We start from the raw sequence: 24,977 nt of genomic DNA, 5'->3' as shown, positions 1-24,977 counted from the left end.
ACACGTTAACCATCAACCATGCTCTCATTAGATTATAACAATATATTCATTTACGAGTTACTGACAGAAAGGTTTTCAAGGTATGTGAAACAAACAATAAAGAATTTCACTAATTTATAGCGAAAACCCGTCGTCGATTGATCAAGTGGTAACTGATTTTGATGGCGTCACGTTCCACATTTCAACTCCTGAGGAAAAGACGAAAATCTTGATCAGTCTGTCTATGAAATGCTATCCTGAGCTTGTTAATTACGGTACTCTGGATTTACTGAAACAGATTTACGGTGCTTATGTGCATGAACCTGAAATGGGATACAACTTCAGTATTCTTATAGACTTACAACAACTTCCCGCTACCGATGAGGAAAAAGAACAATTAGCTATGTCTATTTCTATGTTAAAAAGAAACGTTTTAGCTGCTCCCTTCCACCGTGCATTCACCAAACAAGCCGAACTAGCTGATTTGGCTCGTAAAGACCCGGAAAATGCCCCTATGCTTGACAAGCAAGCCACTTCTCAGGAGCTCATGGCAATTCATTATCGTGATGAAGAAACTATTGTTTTATGGCCTGAGCATGATCGCGTTACAGTCGTCTTTTCAACGAAATTCCGTGAAGAGACTGATCGCATCTTTGGCAAGGTATTCTTGCAGGAATTCGTTGATGCCCGTCGCCGTCCGGCTATTCAAACCGCTCCTCAAGTGCTCTTTTCCTATAGAGATCCACCTTTGGAGATTCGTGATATTCAGGGTATTCAAAAGGGTGATGACTTTGGATTTGTAACATTCGTTTTATTTGAGCGTCATTTTACACCTCAAAATCGTGAAGATTGCATATCTCATATCCAGGTTTTCCGCAACACCCTACACTTTCACATTAAGGCTTCCAAGGCTTACATGCACCAACGTATGCGTAAGCGTGTTGCTGACTTCCAAAAGGTTTTGAACCGGGCCAAGCCCGATGTGGAATTGGAGAGAAAGACAGCTACTGGTAGGTCATTTGTTCGTGCTTAATGTTCCGTCCCATGTTGATCCTTTCTTTCATCGTATCTTCATACGTAGTTATGATCTTTATATATGCTTCATGCTTCCCTCTCCTCGTAACAAACGTGAATTGTTTCTCACCCTTTTTTTCTATTCAAAGCTGGGTTGATTAAATGATGCTAGCGCAAAATACAGGAATATCAATCTTTGATTGTAGATACACACGTTACATAAGAGATGCTTATTTTTTGAAAATGAAAATTGTATTATACAAGTCATAAATAGTAACTGTTCTAAAGGACAAACTTTGAATAGCTAGTTAAGCCGTAATTTTGTAGCGCTATTGCAAAATACTTAGAAGAAGGAGAAAATAATCGCAAATTGATTTGTAAAAGCTCCGAAAAAGGAACTTCCTCATAAAATTTAAAGTATATTCTTTATATCCGTTTTCTGAGTAACATTATAGTTCTCGAAAAGAAGAACGTCTTCTTCCTTCGTGACTATCAGATTCATTTTTTCGTTTTCTTCTTCGACTAGTTTCTGTCGAGTCGTCGAGGTCATAAGCTGGACTACGTGTATGGGGACTCGACAGGGAAGAAAGAGAAAACAGTCTGTCTGATTCCGAATAGTCTGCACGACGGCGGAGGTTTGATGCATTGTTTTTTAAAAGACCTTCGAATCCACGAATAATGTTGCCAGTACCCGATGTTTTTTCTAAGTAACTGCCTTCCAGCCTATAGATAGAGTCCTCGAGACCTATTAACGAAGTTTCCAACAATTGTCGCTTTTCAATCATTTCATGAAGCTCCTTTTTGCACTGTTCATAATAGGAAACATTCACGGGCTGTTAAGTTTTAGAATTATTAGTAAACAAAATAAATAAATATTATCTTTTAATGCAACGTACTGGCTCGCTAGGCGTCGAATTGGGAGTCGACATTTTCACTTTTAATTTAGAGAATGTACAAATTTGATGAACAAAATAAAAAATGATCGGCTTGAAGCAATCAAAAACTTTTATTATTTGTAAATAATGTAGCACTGTTATAGTAACTTTCTAATGGCTCGCAAACCATAAGCAGTCAGTTGCGCGACGATCTAGTATTGTTGGTAGTAGTGACCAAGTATCAATCGATGAACCAACGAATTCCGAGATCTTAAGAGTTAACAAGACACATAATAGTTTAAATATATTTTATTGTTAAAGTAAATTTATATTTCTTTTTACTGACTACGGTCATTATGCAAGGCTAAAAACAGAATAGGCTTAATAACTATTGAGCAAATCTGAATTTTGCATTAATCGGTTCAGAAGTGTTTTTTATTACATGCAGTATCGAAATTCTATATAAATATGATAACGGATATCACGACGTTTAATCGAACATTTACAAAGTACAATGATGCTTCCTCAAGGACGATTAGAGAGATACTTAGTATTATGTATTTTTTTAAAAAAAAAAGATAATATAATCAAAGAGCTCGTCTCAATTGACAGGCATTCTGTTTACTGGTTAGATGTTCAGCACTGTAATAACAATCTTTCTAATTTTTTTCTTCTCAAGATAGCTACAGTTTTTATTTTATAATACTAATTGAAAACCGAAAATAATAAAAATCTTTGCTGGTGGAAATCTTCTGGCACTGTAAGGACTAAGACAACTAACTCTCTAATTGCTGGCATAAATATGTAGAATTTTGAAAGTCAAACTGTAATGTTCTATATTAAAACAAGATTAATAAAAATTTCGAAAGCTATTTCTAAATGAGTCAGCTTTGTAAATTATTAAAGCCATCAACCTATTGAAAGGCCAATAGTGTACTATACCTACTTACAGTTGTATCTTCGTTGTAAACCAACCTTCACTGTTTCCTCATTATCCTCTTATTTTCCATTCAATTGCATTTTATTAATTCATTTTTGCTTATATTTATGTTTTGAATTCATACTGGTCCTCATTTTAGTTTTCTTCAAATTGTATAGGCTGGTTTCTAAGGATGCCGAGTATTGACTGCAAGCGACTTCAAAAGTTAGCGCCCAAATCACCAGAAAACCAATCGAAATGTATCTCTAGGCTTCGTTACATGGTCATGCTTGATCAAGTTGAGTCGGATGAAGGTGGGAATTCAAGCACCAGGCCATATGTTTGGGCAGTTCTTTTGAATGCCCCCCCACGGAACGCTGACGAATACATACGATATGTTCGCCAAGGACCGTCTCCTATGGCACAAAAGATTCAAAATGATGTTTCAAGAACCCTGGTCGTAGAATCTCAGTTTCATTCTCGTGTGTCTCAATCGTCTCTTTCACGTTTATTAAATGCTTATGTCTGGAAACGAGGTGCTTTATATGTTCAAGGTATGAATGTGTTAGCATCACCTTTTTTGTATGCTTGTAAAAGCGAAAACCAAGCTTTTCAGTTCTTTGACCGTCTGCTACAAAATGAATGCCCTCTATATGTCCTCCCAAACATTGATGGTGTTCATCGCGGCGCAAAGGTAAGTAACTGTTTATTTATTGTTTTAATGCTCCTATTTATTAATCTATTATTGTCAATTTACTAACTCAATTACAGTTATTGGATAAATGCCTTGAAGTCCTTGACCATCGTTTGTACACGTATCTTTTATCCAAAGGGCTTACCGCAAAAATTTACGCTTTACCATGTAAGTGAATAGCGAATTTATTTGTCGTTTTGTGAAAAGAATTAATAGGTATTAACTTTACTTTTCACATATAGCTATACTTACTTTGAGTGCTTGTACTGCCCCATTATCCGAAGCTCTTACCATATGGGATTTTTTGTTTGCTTATGGAATACACCTTAATATCCTATGTGTGATTGCACAAATGTTTATTTTCCGAGAGCAGCTCATCGATCATCCAAGGTAAGTATTTTCTCATCACCCTTTCATTATAATGAAGGATTTACAAAAGAGGAGAAAATTATGGAACAATTTTTTTTTTTTTTTTTTTTTTAAACTTTACTTTCATTTGGGTTCATCATATGTCTCTTCTTTCTCATCCTTTCTCAAATTAAAAAAAATAAATAAATAACGCATGCTAACGATAAAGCCCCATGACCCTATTACGAACGTTTCCTCCTTTAAATGCAAAAAATATAATGAAAATTACCATTCTCCTTATTTCGAAATTACCGCCAGAACTGTATAACTTGTTAGCTCGCCATGCGTGGGATTCTGAAGCTGGTGTTCTGATTGACCGACTAACATAATACTAGGGTAGGGTTTTAATAACAACGAGCAGTCACGCTTTCTATGTGTTTGAAACACAACCTAGAATTTTATTTCTTCAGCACACACCTCTCACTCAAAGTTGCACCTTAACCAAACAAATTAAATCAAAATGGGTCGTATGCATAGCAAAGGAAAGGGTATCGCTTCTTCCGCTTTACCCTACGTTCGCTCTCCCCCTGCTTGGTGCAAGGCTGATGCCGACTCCGTTGTCGAGCAAATTCTTAAGTTCTCCAAGAAGGGTATGTCCCCTTCTCAAATTGGTGTGACTCTCCGTGACTCTCATGGAATTCCTCAAGTTCGTTTCATCACTGGTATGTTAAATTTATTCTCTGATTGTAAAAAGGAGCTATAAAATTTTAAGCTATAAAAATTTTTACACCCACATGACAAAAACTCAATTCTAACTTTGAATAGGTCAAAAGATCATGCGTATCTTGAAGGCTAATGGTATGCCACTTTTACTTAGTTATTAAAGCCTCTGATTGGTTTTGTGTGCTGACAGAGTGATAGGTCTTGCTCCCGAGCTCCCCGAGGATCTCTACAATCTTATTAAGAAGGTGAGTTATTTGATTATATGACAACGATTTTTTTGCGTTTCCTGGTCATTAACTAACCCTTTAGGCTGTTTCCGTCCGCAAGCATTTGGAACGTAACCGTAAGGATAAGGACTCCAAGTTCCGTTTGATTCTTATTGAGTCTCGTATCCACCGTCTTGCTCGTTACTACAGAAAGGTCGGTGCTCTTCCCCCTACCTGGAAGTACGAATCTGCTACTGCTTCTGCTTTGGTTGCTTAAGTTAGTAGAAAGTGAGCCCTTAATTGAAGCTTGCTTAGGTCTTCTTAAAAAAATAAGATTGATATTTTAAATCTTTAATAATAGTTAATGTTGTACAGTAATTATTGTTTTTTGTATAAGTTTTTGACGGAGTATTTGAGTTTGGACGCGGATTATAGCAAATCAATATAAGTTAAGCAGTTATTTGTCTTTGTCCTTGAGGCTTCGGCCTTATAATTTGATATTACTGAGTTTAGTTATCTAGGCATTAGCGTATTTCAAATTGGTAGTAATGGTTATTTTCATTACTCAGTCCAAACTAGTGGTAATGTTACATGAATAATCGTGTAGCCAATTTTTGATAACCTTTTTTCAAAAGAACATCTCAACTATTATGTTTTGAAGTAAAAAAAGTACAATCATTGTCTCACTAAACATCGTAGGTGGTCAATCTAATTATCTTACGCTCATTTTCCTGTCTCATTTCATGCTTTGCAGATTTTTAACTCGATGTTTGGAAATTAGAGATGCTTGTAACCCATGTTAAAGCCATCTATTATTGTCTTTTGTTTCAGTTTGAGCGCGTTGTGTAAACATCTCTTCTGGTTAAATATGTCTCATATCCATCAAACGCTTAAAAAATAAAACTAGGCGTTTTTGTATAAAATTTGAAGCTTAATAATGATAGAAAAATTTTATTCATTCTATATCGAAAGTGCTAACAAATGAATGATTTACTTTTACATTGCGATCGGGTTACCCTCTGCATACTTCCTACACCATTTGCAGCAACGACTTTCGTTAAAAAGGAGTTTTCAGTACGTTCATTCATTTAAACAGCATAAAAAGTCACATTTTAAAATCCTTTTTCTTTTCATTACTCAAGTCCTGGTTTACTAGGCTCCGTTTGACGGCTTAATGCATCGGCGGCTTTTTGTCTCACGTTTTTAGTATATTATGGCAATTTATTCCTCCTTTTGGATACGCCTTTATTTCACTTTTCGTTTTTTTTGTTATTTTCTTACATCCGTCGTTGCATCCGATGTTTCCTTCTTAGGTGATTTCTCTGGCTTTAATGTTTTATCAAACAGTTCAGCGAACACTGATTTAAGTTCACAATTTTTTGAACAAACTAATAATGGCAGCTTGTCTTCCTTAATTGACACCTCCTATTCTAATTCACAAATTTGCTATTCTTCTTGGCAAGGAGATCTTTATGTTATTGTATTGGATTCCGAGCAGCAGACAGTTCTACTTCAAAGCAATTTCACGTCGAATCCGACTTCGTTGGAAATTTTTTCAAGCCAAAATACTTCTTTTTTTGGTAACATCAGTGCTATCTTTTGTGATGATAAATTTCCTTATGCTTATGCGACATTCACTTTTTCCGACAAACCTTCTTTTACATCAATATATCGATGGAATGTTACCAATTCGAATGTGACGATTGAACATTTTTATAACGTTAAAGGTAATGTTGATTCGCTATTTTTTTTGAATAATGATAGTGTCGCCATTTCGGGCAATTTTACTGAAATAAGTCCATTCAGTTCAAGCAATGGCCCGCAAATCGCAAAGCTTGCTTTCAGAAGTAACAATTCTTTTTCACAGAATTCTTTGAATCGTAACTTATCATCTGTATCCTGTGATTTAACGGATTCCTATTCTTTATGGGACCCTTCTTCCTCAGGTTTAGTTTCTATATACGCCTGGGCTCCCTATCTTATTGATTTTAATAGAATCAGATTTTACAATTATGAAAGCTCCGAAAATAGTGTTGCTTTTTTTAGCGCCATAAATCCAGCTGATGGAACTGTTCTTCCATTAACACATTATGACTTGGAAACAGGGTTATCAAGCACTTGCGATGTAAACTGCTCCTTGCAGAATTTTGCCAATTACCAAGACTTCTATTTCTCCAAAGGTTACAATTCTTATCAAATTGAAATACAAATGTTTGGAAATGGCGAAGCTACTGAAAATTCAGCTTTTGGATTAAGCAGTTTGCAATTTTTTGAGACAAATCAAAATTCTTACTTTGATGATAGCTACAACCAGGAAAGCTGTGGTTTTCCAGGACTTAATTCATTGTCTTCCTATGAAGGTAACTTTGAAGCATCTTTTAGCAACGCTTCTATGCCATATTGGATACAAACCATCGCTGGTGAACAAGCTTCGGTTTCATTTTTTCCTAACATAACTGTTCCAACAAATGGAACTGTGCAATTATTAATTCCTGGTTGCACATACGATAATACATGTTCTCAGAGGGGTTCTGTTATAGCAAATGTTTACTTTGCTAAAAATAAACAGCCTGCTACCAAACTTGTTCAGCAGGCATCAGATTTTGACCAATATGTGTCTCTTTATTCTGGTTATTTGCAAGGATTTTCAGATAATTTTCGGCCCTATGTTGAGTTGCTGCCATATAAGAACAGTCGTATGGTTACACATTCTATTCGCTTTTTAGAACAATCATATACAAATGTTTCCAATGGACTTGTTTTTGTTAATACCACTACCGATGTTAACAAACTTCCCTCAATTATTGAGTTTCCAGCTGCTAGTAAGCTACGAGGTACCGCTATATCACAAATTAAGAGTCTATCTAATGGAAATTTTTCTCTATACATGACAGGGAATTTTTCTGATAACTATGGCAATAATGTGGTGTACATGGATTCCTTAAATCACCTACATTCATTTCCTAATAACGGATTGAACGGATGGGTTTCGTATATTTATGTATCTGGAGATTCTTCTTATTTTGGTGGTAATTTTACCCATACAGGTGATGGCTCAATAAAGCTTAATTATATTGCGATGTACTCCGAGACATCTCGCAATTGGAGTTCTCTTGGTCTTGGTACCAATGGTCCGGTAACTCATATAGGCTCCACTTCTCTCTTTATTGACGGCAAAATTGAATCCTTTATATCTTTTCAAGGAGATTTCAATGAAGTTTATACTTCAGAGGGATACGCCATATCAACGAGTGGATTCAGTTTATGGAATCCTTCTTCCAAATCATGGGTCAGCATGGAGAAACTTGGATTTTACATGTCCGGGTATCTTTTCGATATACCTGGTTTTAATAGCACGCAAAGGATATATTCTGGTAATCTAAGTGCAATTGCGAGTTACAGTACTAGAAACATCGCCCATTTTTCCAGCGATAGTCTTAATGACACGTTTATTCCGTGTTACGTAAACGCATTTCCCTCGTACATACGGTTAGAAGATATAGCCTATCCGTTTGCAAATAATTCCATGATTGCTATTCTAGGAAGTGAAGAAATGGAGGATAAATGTACTGCTGCCGTTTATTTCGCTAACTCAACTGAGCCAATATATCCTAAACGTATTTTGTCCGCTAATTGCAGTTCTAAGTTCATTGTACTTGAGGACTGTTTAATTATTTATAGTAATGATACGGATGAGTCAGACATTGTCAAGAATACGTTTGTTTCTTTCAACACAACATCAAATTCCTTAGGAAACACTACAGCACTTTCACAACTGAAAGGGCACATAAATAGTGTTATAGTGGATGATTCTTACAACAATATCTTCTTTGGTGGAAACTTGTCTGAACAATCTTCGGGATGTGTAGGATTTTGCATATTCGAATACAATTCGTCGAGCTGGCGCAACATCAGTCACAACCTGATATCTGCTGAAGTGCAGTCCATTTTGTGGGTAAACGAAACATATTCAAGTATGTATTTAGCTGGCAAATTTGTTTGGGATACGTCTGACGTAGACTATCTATTGATGTATAATTTCGATAACAATACTATCATGAGTTGCAAAGGTTCTTCTAGCATACCCGGTCCGGTCTTGCTTGCATCTTTAAAATCACAATCAAAGGATGAATACTCAGTTTTGTTGTATGGAACTGAAGTAAGTAGCAGTGATACTTACTTGAACGTGTTGAACTCTGAAGGGGCTATAAATTCATATTCTCTTGATATTCATTTAAATCAATCGACGATAAACAGTATTGATTTTTTTGAATCTAACCAAATTTCTCAAATCCCAATCAACGATTCGATAATCGTCCTTTCTGGCTTAATTGTTTTGGATGATTCGAGCAAAGCATCAGCTGTCTATTGTGTCAATAAGTCTTGCCTACCCTTATTGACAGCTTTTAAGGACAACGGAGAAGCAGGAATAGTTCGCAAAGTTGTCCAGCAGAAATCATTTTCTAGTTCGGCCTCTAAGATGATTCCTGTAACTACCAAGTACGATCATATAGGACAGCCACGTTACGTTGTAATTATCAGTCTCGGGATAAGCATTGGAGTTATGTTTTTGATAATGTCGGGATCTATAGTTGTTGAGATTATTCATTGGTTCTTTTCGGAGCATGTCGAAACGTTGCACGACTATTCGAATTTTTTAAAAGAATTAAAGACCCAGTAAATGATTATGCACAGTACTAAGGAGGCTATCTTAAAACATACAAATTTTGAAGTTTAAATACTGATATGATCAGTGGAAGGAAGAAAAATGCTTTTAATAAGTCGACTTTTACTGATGCATTGTTATCCAAAACTTCTTTTTTCATCTACAACATTGGATGCTATTTCATTTACCATTTGCATTTAATAACCTAAGCAACCATTCTTTTAGCATTTACAAAAACTTAATTTTAATTTTCAGAAAGTATCGGCAAACGAACACCCAACCACATAAGTTAATTTAAACAGTTCAAGGTAAACTATGTAATTGAGCATAAAGACTTCCCAAACTTTCCTTTAAATAATGCTCTTCTGTTTTCATTACATAAAGAAAAAACAATGGTAATAAAGTGTACGTCAATCTGTCAAATTCAAATAAAGATTTCAGCACTTTTCCTTGCATGGTTCTAACAGCATTTGGAATAAAGAATAAAATATTTCTTAGAACTTTTTAAAATAGCACTTTATTTAATTGCTCGTTGATCTTTATAGCATGCATAGTAAACCATTCATCGTCTCGCAAAAGAAGCTAGTATAAAAGGAGCGAATAGCCTATCCTAGGAAATTGACAGCAAAGAAGTGTAAAACGAGACTGGAGAAGCAAAACTCGAGAAAAGCGCTAGTTGAACAAATAATTAGTAACCTGTTTATTGAAACATAATATTCACTTACCGCTTGTAAGGAGAAACTACGGGTGATTTTTTTTTGGAAGATGAACTTTGTAATTCCTGTTGAGTTAAAGCCATACGGAACCCAACAGTAATTACGAATTGTCCCACACAACTGATGAATCCTGACAAAAATGAGTTAAAAGGATAGGTACCAACAAGTAAGGCATATCCGAATTGTAAACCACCAACAACTACGAGAAACCCAAGAAAAGCATCGATAGTTTTTAATGAAAGGTTCGTGTTTTCGTTATAAGAAGTTATAACTGAGCTTAAAGGCAAGAATAATCCACTTTTGGAACTCATTATAATGGTCAGGTGTTTATGGTGGTGAACAACTGATGAGCAGCAAGGCCAGGTCATAAAGTGTGTGGTTAATAAATTAGTGAGCAATATAGAGGCTGAGCAGATGTGCTTTGTTTGTTTGCAATAAAGTCTGTTTCTTTCCTTCTTCAGTCTTTTAGTAATCCCAATCCTCTACACTCGTATTTATCTTATTTATAACTACGCTTAAAATAAATCAATTAGATTTGGTAATCGAAAGCGAGAGTGGATATAATATAACGAGTTTTGTAAATGAACGTGGAAAAAGGACTCACAAAAAGCTCTTTTGTTGATTAACTTGGTGTTATTATTTTTCTACAGAAAATAGCATATATAAACTGTCAAAAATAAATTTTATTTATATAGTCTTCAAGGCAGTTGTTTGAAATTAAACTACTCATCTTTGTGCATATATATTGTTGAAACATTGTAGCCTTTTGGCGAGCCAAACCGAGCGTGTGTTCGAGATGGGAGGTGAAACGGAAAGTTTTGATTAGTTGTTCAGAAATTTTGATAGAGATTGGAGATTGAAGTTTTTGTTTTACCTATCCAACTCCAACAATGATCTCATGAGATCTAACTTTTATATATTATCCTCAAATATCTGAAAATATAGTCACCATGGAATGCCAGATTGTTAATTTTTTATGTTAAAACGATCAACTCTTATTTATCTTCTACTGTTTTAAATAATCAAACATTTCTGTTTGGCAATTGCAAATATAATGATGCTTGACCAGCTGTCAGAGAAGCTACGACGATTAAAGCAATTCCTGTCAATTTTTCTCAAATGAAAATAATGAATCTCAACAACATTAAGCAATATTTGTAGTGTGAAAAGTAAATATTTCCAATGTAAAAAGAGAGACATTGGTATCTTTGCCAAACTAACTTTCGGTTAAATATTAACATCAGCATAAGCGAGGTAAGATATACAGTGCCTTTTGCGGCCTTTTCGATGTGCTATCAGATTTGTTTTTTGCTTTTTGCTTTTCATATGCAAATAAGTAATTTTCTACGTAAAGTGAAAGGCGCCTTTTTTAAGCTGTCTTACTTCATTTTGAAAGGTTTCAACGTGGACTTTTATTTTTGCATTTATTAGTGTCCAATGTTGGTAAATAAAAGAAGCTTTATTATAGATTTCCGTTTGTAAGTAAGAGCAGTTGATTAAAAATAGTGGTGGGCGTTAAAGGCAAAGGTATTTAATATTATGAAATCTCTTTTGTTTTATGACAAACACCAATGATATATATGTAACCTTCGTATACCCTCGGACAATTGAAATGATAAACACTTACTAAAATTCCTCGCGTTAATATGTTGCTTAAATATCATGAGAAATAGATAACGTGAATATTCAAGAGTACAAGCATCAAGAGTTCATTTAGTTGGGATTAGATAAAGTTGCTCCTTTTTTGAGAAGCTACATATTGTCATGTAGAAGTTTCCTTCCGGCCTTAAATGATCATATTGACAAACTGTCTTTAGTAAAATTTAACGACTAGCTATTATAAAGTCCTTTGAAAGTTTGTTCGAAAGAATCATCAACTGATATTGGCGTGTACTAAGAGTTGGTAGGACTATTTCTTGAATCAATACGCTGATAATAAGGTTATAGCACCTTGCTATCATTGACAGCCCTAAGGGTTGAAAAAGCACATGCACAAGTAGAATAAAGTAATATCTCTTCGTTAATTAAACATATGACCCACAATATCTAGTCAAAGTATGGTAAAAATAATTTTTTCTTCATTGTCTATCGTTTTCTCATTCCAACTTTTATAGACGCTCATAGATGAAAAAGACTCTGATCCATCGATTCTAGTCTCCTAATTTTGATTGACAGAAGTGTTTATAGGATTCATTTTATGTACGGTGTAACATAGCTATCGATCGCCCAACACCAACAGACATTTGTTCGCCATCGGCGAGCCCAGTGTTGATAAACCTGTACCATTGAAAGATAAGTATACGCGAAATACAAAAAATAGGGAGACAAAAACTTATCACAGTTATGGGTCAAGTTTACGTTGGAACGTGAAATTTTTGCTTGCGAGACTTAAGCAAAAGAAGTGAAAAGAAGCAATCACCTGTGTATGAGGCAGGGATAGCCACTGAAATAGCAAGTGAAAGACTGTCGGCAGGGGTCGTCACTGATACAGAATAGTTAAGGGGTGAGAAGTCCAAATGAACTTGTCAACAAATTCAAGGTACCATCATTTCTAAGAGTTATTAGATAGCCGATTTCCTTGGCAATAAATATGATAGACGAGATACTTTTTAGCTATTTAACTCGGCGAAGTTGCAGGGTTAAAGCGTGATTTTAGTCCAACGTTGCTTTAACCGTGTGTGCTTGTCCCTCGCTTTACTAAAAAATGGTTGCTCTAGTCAATAATATGCGGAAAATTACAATACCTTCAGTGGGAGGGAAGCTTGTCTCTTCAGGCCAATTTCAAAATTTCATTGCTTCTTGCATCTTGTTTTGCTGCCCTGGTATCTATTTAGCAGTAACTGGGTTAGGTGCAGGTGGTGGCCATCCTGATGCATATCATATGGCTGATGTTACGAACTCACTCTTGTATGCTTTGTTTACCGTTTGCGGTTGGGCGGGAGGACCGATTCTTAAGTACCTGGGTCCTCGCTGGGCACTTGCCTTGGGCGCTACAGGTTATCCTATATACATTGGCGGACTATGGTATTTTGATAACACTGGAAAGCAAGGATTCACCATTTTTACTGGTGCCTATGAAGGCATTGCTGCTGGATTATTATGGGCATCAACAGCATACATTAGCTTATCTTACTCTTGTGCAAATCAAAAATCCCAATTCATTGCTACTCAATGGACGATCTTGGCTTTTGGTAGTACAGTGGGCTCGTTTATAGCTTTTGGTATTAATTATCACTCAACGAGCACTGGCGTACCTATGGCAGTCTACATCATCTTCATAATCATTATGGCTTGTGCCGTTTTATTAGCCATTCTCTTTATAAAAAGCCCATCTGATGTACGAAAATCAGATGGGACGTCTGCACTTTCTCCCAGTAATAAGACGTTCGGTCAAGAACTTTGGGGATTGTTTGAAGCAGCAAAGGATTGGAGACTACTTTGTCTGCTTCCTGCATCCTTTGCTTCACAAAGTACAATTGCATGGCAGTCGCACTTAAACTCCTACTATTTCTCCCTTCGTACTCGGTCTCTAAACAATGTGTTATTTTGGGTGATTCAATTTTTCGTCCCTTACTTGTTCACTTTAATTTTAGATGCAAAAGCATTAAAAAGAAGGACACGTGGTATTATTGGATTAACTATTCAAGCTGTGGTAATCATGGCTACTCTTTCTGGTGAATTGGGTTGGATTGTTTCTAAGCACATTGATTTACACGATACATCCCCTGATCTTGACTGGACTCAACGAGGTTACGGAGGTGCTCTGGTTCTATATTTACTAATGGGTATTCAATATGGTTCTTCCATTGTCTCTGTACAGTGGTGTATCTCACTTCTCTCTAGTGATCCCGACAAGTATGCACGTTACGCTGGACTGTACAAAGGAACCCAAGCAGCCGGAATGTGTGTTTCTTTTGGTATAGACGCAGCTGGAGTCTCATTTCTTGGACAAGGAATTATATATTTTATTTTTTTATTCGTGATGTGTGCATCTCAACTCATAATGACTTCGATATTCGGTAAGGAAACCGATAGATTATCAACGAAAGAACACTTCACTGATGATAAATCATACATCGATGGAGTCATGCCTTCAACTGATACGTACATGAATGAGAAAACTTCCGATGAGCTGGACAAGAAGTCGCTGCCAAGCGACCAGGTCTACGTTTAAAGATTTTATTTTTTAAGAATTATTAAATCATTTTATCCTTTTCATAAAATTTCACTGATATCTTGATGCTTATCATATTGTGTTCAAATCCTCTTAATTTAGAAGTATGGTATATTCAATGAATTCTGTGACTTAAAAGTTTTTAATTTTGGTTATTTGAGAACATACTTTTTTCATTGCTTTCTTTAAGTTTTATTGATCAAAATGTCAATAATACATACATTTCACCATCTGTAAGACATTTGTTTTGGCGTTTTTAGACTAAAGTTATAGTACATTTTCCATTCCAAGTGAAAAACCATATAGGATTTTTCTTTGAGATTAAAGAAACAATATCCAAAGTTTTCCTTTATTAACTTAGGAATTTAGCTACATTTTACTAACAAATGTGAATAGTAAACAAATGTTACCCAGCATATGTTACCTGTGCTTATGACTTGAAAATTTCGCTTTCTTACTTACACTCTACCTATCACCAACCGCATCAATTTGGCGTGGTTGTTAGGGCCTTGTTTTTGTTCTTTTTCTTTTTTGGAGTAATCAAAAAAAATGGGCACCTATAAGAAAGAGAAAAGCAGAATCGGACGTGAAGGTGCTAATGAGAAGAAGCCTGGCAACCTTCGTGTCAAAGGTGAAAATTTTTACCGAAATGCCAAGGATGTTGCTCGAGTTAACATGTATCGAGGAGGCAAGGCGAAATATAACGCTGCTGGTGAATTAGTCCGTGCTGCTGAATTTCAGTCTAGCGAGGTTCCTAAAGCTCGAATTCAGCCTGATCGACGATGGTTCAACAATACCAGAGTTATTGCTCAACCAACTCTCACCCAATTTCGAGAGGCTATGGGTCAAAAGTTAAACGATCCTTATCAAGTTTTATTACGAAGGAACAAACTTCCTATGTCTCTCCTACAAGAGAACACTGAAATTCCAAAAGTTCGTGTTTTAGAGTCAGAGCCTTTTGAAAACACTTTTGGCCCTAAATCTCAAAGAAAACGCCCCAAGATCTCATTCGATTCTGTGGCTGAATTGGCTAAAGAGTCTGACGAAAAACAGAACGCTTACGAAGAGAAAATTGAAGAGCGTATATTGGCTAATCCCGATGAGTCTGATGATGTTATGCTTGCTGCTCGTGATGCGATTTTTAGCAAAGGACAATCTAAACGTATTTGGAATGAGCTTTACAAAGTTATTGATTCTAGCGATGTTTTAATCCAAGTGCTTGATGCGCGTGATCCTGTAGGTACTCGTTGTGGAACCGTAGAGCGCTATTTAAGGAACGAAGCTTCTCATAAGCATATGATTTTGGTTTTGAACAAAGTTGATCTTGTTCCTACCTCTGTTGCTGTAAGTCATTTTTGTTTTTAAAATCTATTTGCATTGTTTTTGATACATGGAAAGATCAAGCTATATGCATCTGTTATGCATTAGTTCTATTTAATTGCTGGAATAGTATTCAGTATGCCCATTGTTAAGTCAAGACTCTTTTGTATGCTTTTCAGCATATTTCCCGTCAATTGAAGTCTGTTACAACTCTGGGAGAGTATACAAACTGTCTCTAAATTATATAGCCGTTCTGGCTATATCAGAGATAGTTGTATTGTCTTTGCTTTAATTTCGGTGTTTCAAGCAGTATATCGCTGCATATAGTTGTCACACTTACAAATGTAAAGACTTACATTGTTTTCATGTATCAACGAACAACCAGATATATCTTTATTAACCAATGTTCTTTTTTCTAACTTTTTTAGGCCGCCTGGGTTAAAATATTGGCTAAAGAGTACCCAACCATTGCTTTCCATGCATCTATAAATAATTCCTTTGGTAAAGGGTCCCTTATTCAGATTCTTCGTCAATTTGCGTCTTTACATTCTGACAAAAAACAAATTTCTGTTGGGTTAATTGGTTTTCCGAATGCCGGAAAATCAAGCATCATCAATACTTTAAGGAAGAAAAAAGTTTGTAATGTTGCTCCCATTCCTGGAGAAACGAAAGTTTGGCAATATGTTGCACTCATGAAACGAATTTTTTTAATCGACTGTCCTGGTATAGTCCCACCCAGTTCCAACGACTCTGATGCAGAGCTTTTATTGAAAGGTGTAGTCCGAGTTGAAAACGTGAGTAATCCAGAAGCATATATTCCTACTGTACTCAGTCGTTGTAAAGTGAAGCATCTTGAGAGAACATATGAAATATCTGGTTGGAATGATTCGACTGAATTTCTTGCTAAACTTGCGAAGAAGGGAGGCCGTTTGCTCAAAGGAGGTGAACCTGATGAAGCTTCGGTTGCTAAAATGGTATTGAATGATTTTATGCGCGGTAAAATCCCTTGGTTTATTGGACCTAAAGGCCTTTCCTCATCAAACGATGAAATCAATTCTTCGCAAAAAGTCGCTACTCAGCAAACTGAAGGTTCTGATCAGGATGGAGAAGAAGCAGAAGAAGAATGGCATGGAATTTCTGATGATGGTAAAGCTGATGAGTCTGAAAGTACTAAACCAGTAGCCGAGGGAAGTGCTTCTGAGTCTACAGATGAAAGTGCTGTTGATGATAATAAGAATAGGAGTTAATTGGGGGGTTTGGTTTAATTTATCATTTTTATGGTTGGTCTTTGTATATTAATAATAATATTGGTTTACTAAATATAATGTGATATGTATAAGAGTTGCTATTGTTCTATAGAATTCTACCTGATGTATTGTAAACGGTTTGTTAGATACAATACTTTTGCAAATTGTTCATCAATATCTTGCGTCAAATCTTTTTTTTTAATTTAAGCGTGGTACTGATTCTGCTTGTTCTTCTCACATGAAGTGTTACCATTTACCACCATTTTATGTATCGAGCAATGCAAATTACTAGTCATATAAGGTTATTTGGCAGTTACCGTTTAAATTATTTGTAAGTTTAGATATTTAAAAAAAAAAAAATTGTTTGAAGATACCAAGTTATCACTCAATTATTTGGCGTCGAAGACTGAGGTTTTGCTACTGCCTAACACCATTGTCAGTACATTAGGACAAGGTTATTGCCAAAATTTTAATCGAAAGCTTATACACTTAAATTAACTTTTGGGAGTAATGATATCTAGTTTGGCCTTACCGAAAGATGCAGTCGTTTCCTCCTGAAATATGGCATCACATATTCGATCATTTAATAAGTTTTGACAAGTTTGAAGCAAAAAATTTTGGGGGCTTGCTAAGGATTTGTCGTTCATCATATGTTGGAGGCCTACATGCTATTTATTATTTTCCAAAGCTTAATCCCCGTAATTATCATAAGTTTGTTGACACGATTAGCCGTAAACCTACAAGAAAATTAGTGCATCACATTAGTTTAAACAATGTTTCATATGCATCAAAAGCTTCTATAACATCCCGTCTATTGAGAAGGTGCGCTACGAATTTAGAAACATTTTCAGGTCCGCAGTCAGGACTTGGTTTTACGGCCTTAAGAGCATTCTCTCAATGCCAAAAATTAAAAAAGATAGACCTGTCTATCCTTTCTGAAAAAATTGATTTACAATATCTATTTGGGGGTATTCAGCATCTCAAGCATCTTGAGTATATCATATTACCCTATCTTTCAATTCCTGCTCCTATGTGTACTGAATGCTGGCCAAGCTCTCTTACCTTTGTGGGCTTTTCTGGTGGCCTTACTGATGACTTTTTGGCTGAGTCTGTTTTTCCCCCATCTTTAAAAAGTATAAACATCACACAATGTCCGCTATTGACCGATGCAGGCATTTTCTCTTTGCTTTCAAAAATAGGACCTAATTTGTCTTCAGTCTGTGTGCAATACCCAATGCCCGAATTGTCTCGGAGCGGCTTAGATTGCATTTTTCAGTTATGTCCCAACGCTACAACTATTAGCATTCCTGCTAATTACATTACCTCTACCGCCTTTGAGAGCATTCCTGAGTCAGGGCATAATGTTCGAAGCTTAGAAATTACTTATTCAGGGAGCTTATTGACCAACATCAGCCTGATCAAAGCTGATGATCTGGTGGGCGCTTTGGTCGATGGGAAGCTTCCCAATTTGCATCGATTACAATGGTCTATTCGTTTAGGATGGAGAGAGGAATCTCAGGATGTACAGGACTTATTAGAGCTAATTGATGATCAAGATGGTGAGGTATTTATAACAGTGAAATGAAGTTCATGATGTTAATGTTTTTGTTTTAAGTTGATGTTACGAGAGAAAATATTAATAAAATTACTTTCAAAAGTCTCTAGCAGACATATTCATTAATTTTAGAAATTGTTTTCATTAGGATTTTTGCTTTTTATATTTATATAATTTTTTCATCTTAAAACTACTAGTATTCATTTTATGATATTTTTTGGTAAACTTTCTATGTTGTTTGGGTTTGATTATAAAAGCCATACAGCCCATTTATCCTTTAAATGAATCCCGATCTAAATAATCATCTATACGGTCAGCTATGCGATTGATATCTTCTGTCGCTCCGCCAAATTGGAAATCGCTTTCAGCAGTTCCAAATCCTGCTTCGATGTCAAATGAAGTTCGGTCGTTATTTGAATGTAAAGAATGAGATCCACGAAGAAGGACTTCTTTGAGAGAAGGTGATCTTCGAGGTTCATTATCAGTTGGTACCTTCAAATGATCTTCCACGCTATGGTTATCATCACCTTCACCCGAAGCGATTGTCGGTACAGTCGATTCAACGATGGAGAAACTGCGATCACTAACTGAAGGTGTTCTAGTTGACATTAAAAGTTGCTCTGGATCAGCATTATGTTGGCGAAGGACTTCTTGAATGGGTGTTTCGGGTAAAATCTCAGAAACTTCACTCAAAAGTATGAAAGGATTTTCTAAAGCTTTCTTCTTTTCTTCCATATGTTGAAGGAATGTTTTTCTGATGATTGAAGTTTCAACCAAACCCAACAACTTTTCCATTCTAATAGATTTTTCCAATTCCGAAAGTACGTACGCTCGGCGAATGTAGTCAGAAATAGGAAATGCTTCACGATGATCAACAATTTTATGAAGTACAACTAACATCAATATATTCGAAAAAGAAATGACGTTGCCCGGTAGTGTCATAATCTCTGTACAGAGAGAATTCAGTACGTTTCTTCGCTCTTTCACTACGTTTACATCAATAGTATCAATAATTTGGTCTAGCGCCTCTAAGTTTATTTCAGAACCCATCAAGGGATTTTCGAGCATTGGGACAGATTGCTGCCCAGTTTTACTCTGAACTTTGGAGATAATGCTTCTCAATGTATGTTCATCTCGATATATTCTGAAATCATAGACACCCCTTAGCGAAAGAACAAATTTTACAGCATTGCGTTTGGGAATATAACCGGTGACCATGGGGTCAAAAGGTGCCCATGAATCCTTAAATTGTCGGAAATCGTTACGCTGCAAATTTGTAAACGAGGAAGATTTAGTATGGATGTAGGAAAAGTTGTCGAAAACAACAGTAATAAACATATTAACAAAAATGTACATTGAGATAATATTCCAAGCAATAAACAATCCATAAGCCCACGGTTTGTTACCGCAGTCTGAATTGTAGAAATCGTCACCATTCACACAATTAGGATATGATATAGTATAATCATGCATTACATCGTTCCAGCCTTCTCCAAAGGTCATCGTAAAAAGCAAAACAAGAGCATTGCGTATTGACCTAAAGTTTTTGTTAGGCCCTCCATTCAACCCAAGCTTGGTCAACCCGAAAATCTGATTAAACGCTATAGCAAAGGTAATGTATAAAACAATCCATGTCGCAATCAATGAAAAAATAGAAGGTAAGCTTGCAACCACAGTTTTAGAAAGCTGATCAAAATTGTCAAACTTCGGAATTAGATGCACAGTAACTAACACCAATAAAGTAGTTTGCAGGAGTGTTAACGACCTATTTTCAAACTTTGCAAGGATAGCAATATTGCAAGTGAGACTTCCTAATGTTACAACGACATCAAACATATTCCAAAAACTGTGAAAAAAATAGTAGAATGAAAGACCGTAAACTTTGACACATATGTTTATCGTATAACATATTGACAGTATTAGAAATATAGAGTTTCGAACATAAGTGTACGCTATAGGACAAGGATAAAAAATGGTTAGAAGGAACAAGAGATGCACAATATACAACCCAGTAAATGTCCTTCTCCATATGCCATGTTTTTGCACTGCAAAGTCGTAACAAAGTCCTCTTAAACCCAGAGGTCTAATGGCCGGCCTTTTCGACGGACGCATTGATTTTATCTTCCTGCGCAGTTCCAACCACGCGCGCTGTTCCGCAGTAAAGAAAGCCGACCCTGTACGTTCAGCATAATTGCTGATGATGATGGCAATAAAAAGAGTCAATATATAAATCATTGAAACAAGGTTGAACAACACAAAGAACATAGCATTACCAGAAGAGGCATTGGTCTGGGGTTGATTATTGAATCCAGTAATGTCCATTACCGAACGCATAATGTCTACCCATCCTTCAATTGAGGCGATTTCGAACAAAGCGAGTAGAGCATGAGGAAATCTATCAAAATCGTAATCAGGGGGATTGGACCAGACTCTTGGTGCCCAAACCTCCCAATTATTAGGAGTGGATGCGTATTCTAAAACACACTGAGAAGCTGATAAAACGTTGTCATCATTACAACTGTATAATAATCCACCAAAAACGTTTTTAGCCCACAGAGCAAAAGGAATTAGCAACGTTGCCGACACAACGGCGGCAGAAAATATTTTAAAAAAACCACTAATTAGGGCGTCATGAAACATCCGCTGTGAAGTTTGTGTAAGATTGATTAATCGAAGCACACGAAGCGCTTTGAATGCTCGAAAGGCTCGGGAAAGCAAGGCATGGCTTGTTAATACTGCATAAAGATTGATCCATAAGGTAACCAAAACGAAAAAGTCGATGCAATTCCAAGTACTTCGAAGGTATGCATTTGGTGTAATACAAAATCCATCAGCTATTATTTTTATAGCGGCTTCAATTGTAAAAATAGTTGCAAAAGCTACCTCTGTCCATACAAACCATGCATGTTGTTTATCATTCAATAAATGGTCTCGCTCATAAATAGGTGTAGCAATGCATTCAATAATCACTGCAGTTAGAATACAAGCATAAATAAAAACTTGTATTACACGGTAAACCCATTGATATGGCTCAACACCGCCATATCGTTCATTCACACCGGGCATTACCAGTCGTTGACAAAACCTCCTAATTCTATTCGACGGTTTAATGACCCAAAACACATCATTATACTTTGGGTGATTCTTTAAAAATTCGGTCTGCTTAATTCGGACAAATGCTTTAGCAGCTTGCATATCTTTCGCTGCAGTCTTGAGATTCATATCCTTTTCCCAGCGTATACCGATAACACGTTTGAAGTATGCTTGAGAAAAAGGGTCATCACGCATAACAAATCTCTTAAAGTTATTTGACAGCTTTGCCAGTGAATATTTAGATAACTCGGGTGAGGTATCCAAACTCGGTTTAAGTGGCTCTTTAGGAGGAATATTAGTAACACGCAAAAAGCCTTTAATAATATTGTCTTCATATAACCACTCATAATGAGATTCATCCACTGTCTTCCCTTTTCGAGATCCATTCCTTTTAATTAAGGCATTCAAAGTAAGGGAAGCTTGAAAAGGATTATAGTTCCTTAATAACCTAGCTAAGTACATTTTCAATTGTTCCATTTTTAGATCAGATTCTGAAGGTGCAAAGTTTACCTGAATGACAGCAATAAACATACTTAAAACCACGTTGTTTGAAAAGAGAAACCAAAGAGTAAAAAAAGCTCCAGGAATCCACGATAAGTGAAGATGTGCTAATCGAGCTTGGATTGCAAACATCACATCCGTCCAATTCTCACTTGTCAAAATCTGGTACATGTATAAAAACGATTCGTAAGTAGTAGCGAAGCTAATCGCATCATCGTCTGAATCTCCGTCATTGGGCAAATCTTGAAACAACCTGACAGCGCACAAAGATGCAATGAATAAGACGATTACCAAAAATAGCATCAAATTTAGCAGTTGTTTAAAATTTGAGAACAAGAGTTTAGCAATTTTCCGTGTATAGGGAATCAAAAGAATGCATCGGTATATCCTAGCAATAGCAAATATTGACAACCAACCAAAAGCTACAGGATTTTTTCTAATACTCGGTAATAAAGTAACCAAATTCAAAACGGCCAAGACAATATCAACCAAATTTGTATACCGTCGAAAAAAAAGCCTATAATCTGGCAAGTATGCAAAAAATCTAAGAATCACTTCTGCAGCCAGTAGAAAGTCCACACAAGCGTAAAAGATTAGGTACCTATTTGCAGTGCTAGAAGTTTGATCATATGTTTGAGTACAAAGAGTTACAAACTGGGCTACTATAAAACTTATCCAAATAAAGTTCGAGTAAAATAGGTACTTCTCACATAACTTATTTCGAATGAGATGTTTATCAACAGATTTTTGTTCTTTTTGATTCTTTCCGGAATGCTGCAAGTCAATAAAAGAACTCGTTACCACTGCAATCACAAGGGACATGAGCCAGAGTGTAAGAAAATATGCAGATATTATGAAAAGGAGACAAGAAACAAAATATTCTGCATCCATGATATCGTACATAATATCCGTGAACCCATTGGAACTCATTATAACAAATATCAATTCCAAAGAATTGAAAAAATTGTCAAAGCTAACAGTGTTACTGTAGGGGTTTTCCACCACGCGACAAACACTTTTTTCAGCACAGATAAAACCTCTGGGGTTCACGTTGGATGGAAATCCATTTTTATCTAAGTAAGCCCTTTTTATACCATTCTCCCAATGACCACCACAAAATTGACCAGTAGGTAAATACTGGTCCCCGTAATCACCAAGCCATACGCATTGACGATTCAGTGATGCCTTAAAAAATTGAACACCCAATATAGCTATCATTACCCCAAAGAAAGCATTAAACGAGACGACTTGTACTAAAGGTGTAGACGACTCTTTTAAACTTTTTAGGATGGTTTCAGTTTTTCGAGTTATATTCAACAGCCGAGTTAGGCGCAAACAAGCAATCATACTAAAAAGCCGAAAAATACCTTGCTGTTTTTTACCAATTACAGAGATCCATAAAGCAACAATAGCCACAAAATCGACACGATTCCATGAATGTCGCAAATAAGACATTGTTCTGGGAGTTTTCTTGGTATACGAGTTTATGAAATCATAAAATGAAGAGGAACCATCATATAAAAAACCAAATAAATAGATTTTGAGCAACATCTCTAACGTATATAAGATACCGATTACAATAATTAAATAATCGATAGTTTGAGACTTATCATGAGGGTCATCAGAACGAATCATTAGTAAAACCGCATGTAGCACAATTACAACAAAAATAAAGATATTGTATAAAGGGTGATTATAAATTTGGCGGAGAATTGGGGAAAATGGCAAGTTTCTTCCGGGTGTTTCATTAGCTCTTGGAGGGCCAACAACTCTCAAAACCGCAGCGTAAATTTCGGAAAAAAAATGAGTAAAATAAGGAGATAGTTTATCAAACAAGAAAGGTTTTCTAAATCTCCTTAGACTGGTGTAATCTCCCTTGGTAGTTTTATCTCCATTCAGAAGACCTTTATCTAGTGTTTCTGAGTACCTAGAAACAGTAGGATAGGCCAATTGAAGTTCAGACAAGATTTTGTCCTGCTCATCAACAGTTTCGGTTATGCCAAGGTTATGAAATTCGACACCGTCGCTGGTCATGGAAATCGTATCTTCATCATCTGCAACATTATACTCAAATGGGTTAACATTATCCAAATAGGAATCATCATGGGAATCAAAAGAATCGTTTACGAATGGATTTTTTTTATTTATGTAGGAAGAGGTATCTTTAGGATTATCTTTAAGGGGAATGAAATCGGTATTATCAGGGCTAGAGCTTGGATCTGAGTTTGAGCTTGATGACATTACACTTCTTAATTTTTTTTAAATGATGAAAAAAGACTGAAGGAATGTAGAAAACGTCGAAAACCAGAACCTCTTAAGAGTCAAGGAGCTTCTCTAACACGGGAAATGCAAAAAAAAGGAATAGATATAGTGCAACAAGATTTAATTATAAAACGTAACGAATAGAATAAATATTTAAAGTCAAAATAACGATTGAAATAAGGAAAAAGGACTAACAGGAGGATGTAGTTCATAAACCGTTCAAAGAGAGACAAATGTAAAGAAAAGAGTCCAATTGCCAGCGTTCATGAGATATGGAAAACGACAATGTATGCTAAAGTAAAGTATATTAATAAATGACGAAAATGAATGCAAGTTTAAATTGTAAAGAAACAGTGAGGTGTAAAAATGCCGCCGACACAAATTTTCGAGTTGTTGCCCGGAACTCAAATTGTACGAATGCTTCAATAGTTTTAGTTTCACACTTTTTATATTCAAAAAAATAGACAAAAGGAATAAATAAAACTTTCAAATCTACGTTTTCTCAAGGTGCTTGCTTAACCCAATGTTGGTAGTCCGCTGGAGAGGATTGTTCCCAAACCTGGCAATATGGACAGCACTGGGAATAGTAGGAATGGTCGACCCGTATGGTTGGTACGGAACCGCGAAGACAGGGAAGATGAAAAATTAAAACTCTGGGTTAATTTTAAATGTGATTTTAGTTTGC

At 36.0% G+C, this 24,977-nt stretch overlaps 10 protein-coding genes, 16 long non-coding RNA genes and 1 other non-coding gene across 27 annotated transcripts; 14 read left to right on the top strand and 13 right to left on the bottom strand.

Moving 5' to 3' along the window:
* Positions 1 to 7: 7 nt before the first annotated feature.
* arc2 (ARP2/3 actin-organizing complex subunit Arc34) lies at positions 8 to 1,266 on the top strand. Its single transcript, NM_001019333.3, has 2 exons — positions 8 to 80; positions 121 to 1,266. The coding sequence occupies exons 1-2, from the start codon at positions 19 to 21 to the stop codon at positions 1,010 to 1,012; spliced, it is 954 nt and encodes a 317-aa protein (NP_593903.1). The 5' UTR covers positions 8 to 18; the 3' UTR covers positions 1,013 to 1,266.
* Positions 543 to 1,103, bottom strand: SPOM_SPNCRNA.3234. Its single transcript, NR_192601.1, has one exon. It is a non-coding gene; the product is annotated as a non-coding RNA (long non-coding RNA).
* eaf6 (NuA4 histone acetyltransferase complex subunit Eaf6) lies at positions 1,225 to 2,111 on the bottom strand. Its single transcript, NM_001019332.3, has 2 exons — positions 1,890 to 2,111; positions 1,225 to 1,826 (listed from the first exon to the last, which is right to left on the bottom strand). Exons 1-2 carry the CDS (start codon positions 1,920 to 1,922, stop codon positions 1,443 to 1,445), a joined length of 417 nt encoding a protein of 138 aa, NP_593902.1. The 5' UTR covers positions 1,923 to 2,111; the 3' UTR covers positions 1,225 to 1,442.
* SPOM_SPNCRNA.3233 lies at positions 1,468 to 1,849 on the top strand. Its single transcript, NR_192600.1, has one exon. It is a non-coding gene; the product is annotated as a non-coding RNA (long non-coding RNA).
* On the top strand, positions 2,082 to 2,687 carry SPOM_SPNCRNA.3232. The gene has a single exon (NR_192599.1). It is a non-coding gene; the product is annotated as a non-coding RNA (long non-coding RNA).
* SPOM_SPNCRNA.3231 lies at positions 2,246 to 2,709 on the bottom strand. Its single transcript, NR_192598.1, has one exon. It is a non-coding gene; the product is annotated as a non-coding RNA (long non-coding RNA).
* A 104-nt stretch (positions 2,710 to 2,813) lies between these two features.
* SPOM_SPNCRNA.3230 lies at positions 2,814 to 4,151 on the bottom strand. Its single transcript, NR_192597.1, has one exon. It is a non-coding gene; the product is annotated as a non-coding RNA (long non-coding RNA).
* Positions 2,834 to 4,323, top strand: cdc16 (two-component GAP Cdc16). Its single transcript, NM_001019331.3, has 4 exons — positions 2,834 to 3,481; positions 3,559 to 3,649; positions 3,724 to 3,871; positions 4,059 to 4,323. Exons 1-4 carry the CDS (start codon positions 2,981 to 2,983, stop codon positions 4,216 to 4,218), a joined length of 900 nt encoding a protein of 299 aa, NP_593901.1. The 5' UTR covers positions 2,834 to 2,980; the 3' UTR covers positions 4,219 to 4,323.
* On the top strand, positions 4,298 to 5,118 carry rps13 (40S ribosomal protein uS15). Its single transcript, NM_001019330.3, has 4 exons — positions 4,298 to 4,551; positions 4,655 to 4,687; positions 4,751 to 4,797; positions 4,862 to 5,118. The coding sequence occupies exons 1-4, from the start codon at positions 4,350 to 4,352 to the stop codon at positions 5,033 to 5,035; spliced, it is 456 nt and encodes a 151-aa protein (NP_593900.1). The 5' UTR covers positions 4,298 to 4,349; the 3' UTR covers positions 5,036 to 5,118.
* Positions 5,119 to 5,135: 17 nt separating this feature from the next.
* Positions 5,136 to 5,644, bottom strand: SPOM_SPNCRNA.3229. The gene has a single exon (NR_192596.1). It is a non-coding gene; the product is annotated as a non-coding RNA (long non-coding RNA).
* Positions 5,645 to 5,745: 101 nt separating this feature from the next.
* Positions 5,746 to 6,443, bottom strand: SPOM_SPNCRNA.3228. Its single transcript, NR_192595.1, has one exon. It is a non-coding gene; the product is annotated as a non-coding RNA (long non-coding RNA).
* Positions 5,780 to 9,989, top strand: rax2 (cell polarity factor Rax2). Its single transcript, NM_001019329.3, has one exon. It carries the CDS (start codon positions 5,972 to 5,974, stop codon positions 9,437 to 9,439), a length of 3,468 nt encoding a protein of 1,155 aa, NP_593899.1. The 5' UTR covers positions 5,780 to 5,971; the 3' UTR covers positions 9,440 to 9,989.
* On the bottom strand, positions 7,244 to 9,487 carry SPOM_SPNCRNA.3227. Its single transcript, NR_192594.1, has one exon. It is a non-coding gene; the product is annotated as a non-coding RNA (long non-coding RNA).
* On the bottom strand, positions 9,540 to 10,474 carry ost2 (oligosaccharyltransferase epsilon subunit Ost2). Its single transcript, NM_001019328.3, has 2 exons — positions 10,150 to 10,474; positions 9,540 to 10,096 (listed from the first exon to the last, which is right to left on the bottom strand). The coding sequence occupies exons 1-2, from the start codon at positions 10,449 to 10,451 to the stop codon at positions 10,030 to 10,032; spliced, it is 369 nt and encodes a 122-aa protein (NP_593898.1). The 5' UTR covers positions 10,452 to 10,474; the 3' UTR covers positions 9,540 to 10,029.
* A 56-nt stretch (positions 10,475 to 10,530) lies between these two features.
* On the bottom strand, positions 10,531 to 12,309 carry SPOM_SPNCRNA.848. Its single transcript, NR_150626.1, has one exon. It is a non-coding gene; the product is annotated as a non-coding RNA (long non-coding RNA).
* Positions 12,310 to 12,364: 55 nt separating this feature from the next.
* Positions 12,365 to 14,486, top strand: SPOM_SPAC6F6.04C (transporter). Its single transcript, NM_001019327.3, has one exon. It carries the CDS (start codon positions 12,845 to 12,847, stop codon positions 14,312 to 14,314), a length of 1,470 nt encoding a protein of 489 aa, NP_593897.1. The 5' UTR covers positions 12,365 to 12,844; the 3' UTR covers positions 14,315 to 14,486.
* Positions 14,487 to 14,781: 295 nt separating this feature from the next.
* On the top strand, positions 14,782 to 16,959 carry nog2 (ribosome export GTPase). The gene is made up of 2 exons (NM_001019326.3): positions 14,782 to 15,658; positions 16,063 to 16,959. Exons 1-2 carry the CDS (start codon positions 14,864 to 14,866, stop codon positions 16,879 to 16,881), a joined length of 1,614 nt encoding a protein of 537 aa, NP_593896.1. The 5' UTR covers positions 14,782 to 14,863; the 3' UTR covers positions 16,882 to 16,959.
* On the bottom strand, positions 14,867 to 16,925 carry SPOM_SPNCRNA.847. Its single transcript, NR_151229.1, has one exon. It is a non-coding gene; the product is annotated as a non-coding RNA (long non-coding RNA).
* On the top strand, positions 15,815 to 15,942 carry snR191. Its single transcript, NR_194345.1, has one exon. It is a non-coding gene; the product is annotated as a small nucleolar RNA snR191 (small nucleolar RNA).
* Positions 16,960 to 17,129: 170 nt separating the features above from the next.
* On the top strand, positions 17,130 to 18,617 carry pof5 (F-box protein Pof5). Its single transcript, NM_001019325.3, has one exon. It carries the CDS (start codon positions 17,420 to 17,422, stop codon positions 18,464 to 18,466), a length of 1,047 nt encoding a protein of 348 aa, NP_593895.1. The 5' UTR covers positions 17,130 to 17,419; the 3' UTR covers positions 18,467 to 18,617.
* On the bottom strand, positions 17,858 to 18,499 carry SPOM_SPNCRNA.3226. Its single transcript, NR_192593.1, has one exon. It is a non-coding gene; the product is annotated as a non-coding RNA (long non-coding RNA).
* cch1 (plasma membrane calcium ion import channel Cch1) lies at positions 18,546 to 24,831 on the bottom strand. The gene has a single exon (NM_001019324.3). The coding sequence runs from the start codon at positions 24,269 to 24,271 to the stop codon at positions 18,707 to 18,709; it is 5,565 nt and encodes a 1,854-aa protein (NP_593894.1). The 5' UTR covers positions 24,272 to 24,831; the 3' UTR covers positions 18,546 to 18,706.
* On the top strand, positions 18,759 to 19,876 carry SPOM_SPNCRNA.3225. Its single transcript, NR_192592.1, has one exon. It is a non-coding gene; the product is annotated as a non-coding RNA (long non-coding RNA).
* Positions 20,665 to 21,164, top strand: SPOM_SPNCRNA.3224. The gene has a single exon (NR_192591.1). It is a non-coding gene; the product is annotated as a non-coding RNA (long non-coding RNA).
* On the top strand, positions 22,457 to 23,578 carry SPOM_SPNCRNA.3223. The gene has a single exon (NR_192590.1). It is a non-coding gene; the product is annotated as a non-coding RNA (long non-coding RNA).
* SPOM_SPNCRNA.3222 lies at positions 24,101 to 24,367 on the top strand. The gene has a single exon (NR_192589.1). It is a non-coding gene; the product is annotated as a non-coding RNA (long non-coding RNA).
* SPOM_SPNCRNA.204 lies at positions 24,308 to 24,932 on the bottom strand. Its single transcript, NR_150625.1, has one exon. It is a non-coding gene; the product is annotated as a non-coding RNA (long non-coding RNA).
* Between the last annotated feature and the right edge of the window lie 45 nt (positions 24,933 to 24,977).

The sequence above is a fragment of the Schizosaccharomyces pombe genome, assembly GCF_000002945.2.
Source record: "Schizosaccharomyces pombe strain 972h- genome assembly, chromosome: I".
In the NCBI taxonomy this organism is placed as follows: Eukaryota; Fungi; Ascomycota; class Schizosaccharomycetes; order Schizosaccharomycetales; family Schizosaccharomycetaceae; genus Schizosaccharomyces; species Schizosaccharomyces pombe.
The sequence above is the reverse complement of the archived record's forward strand: the minus strand, read 5'-3'. Positions and strand labels throughout refer to the sequence as shown.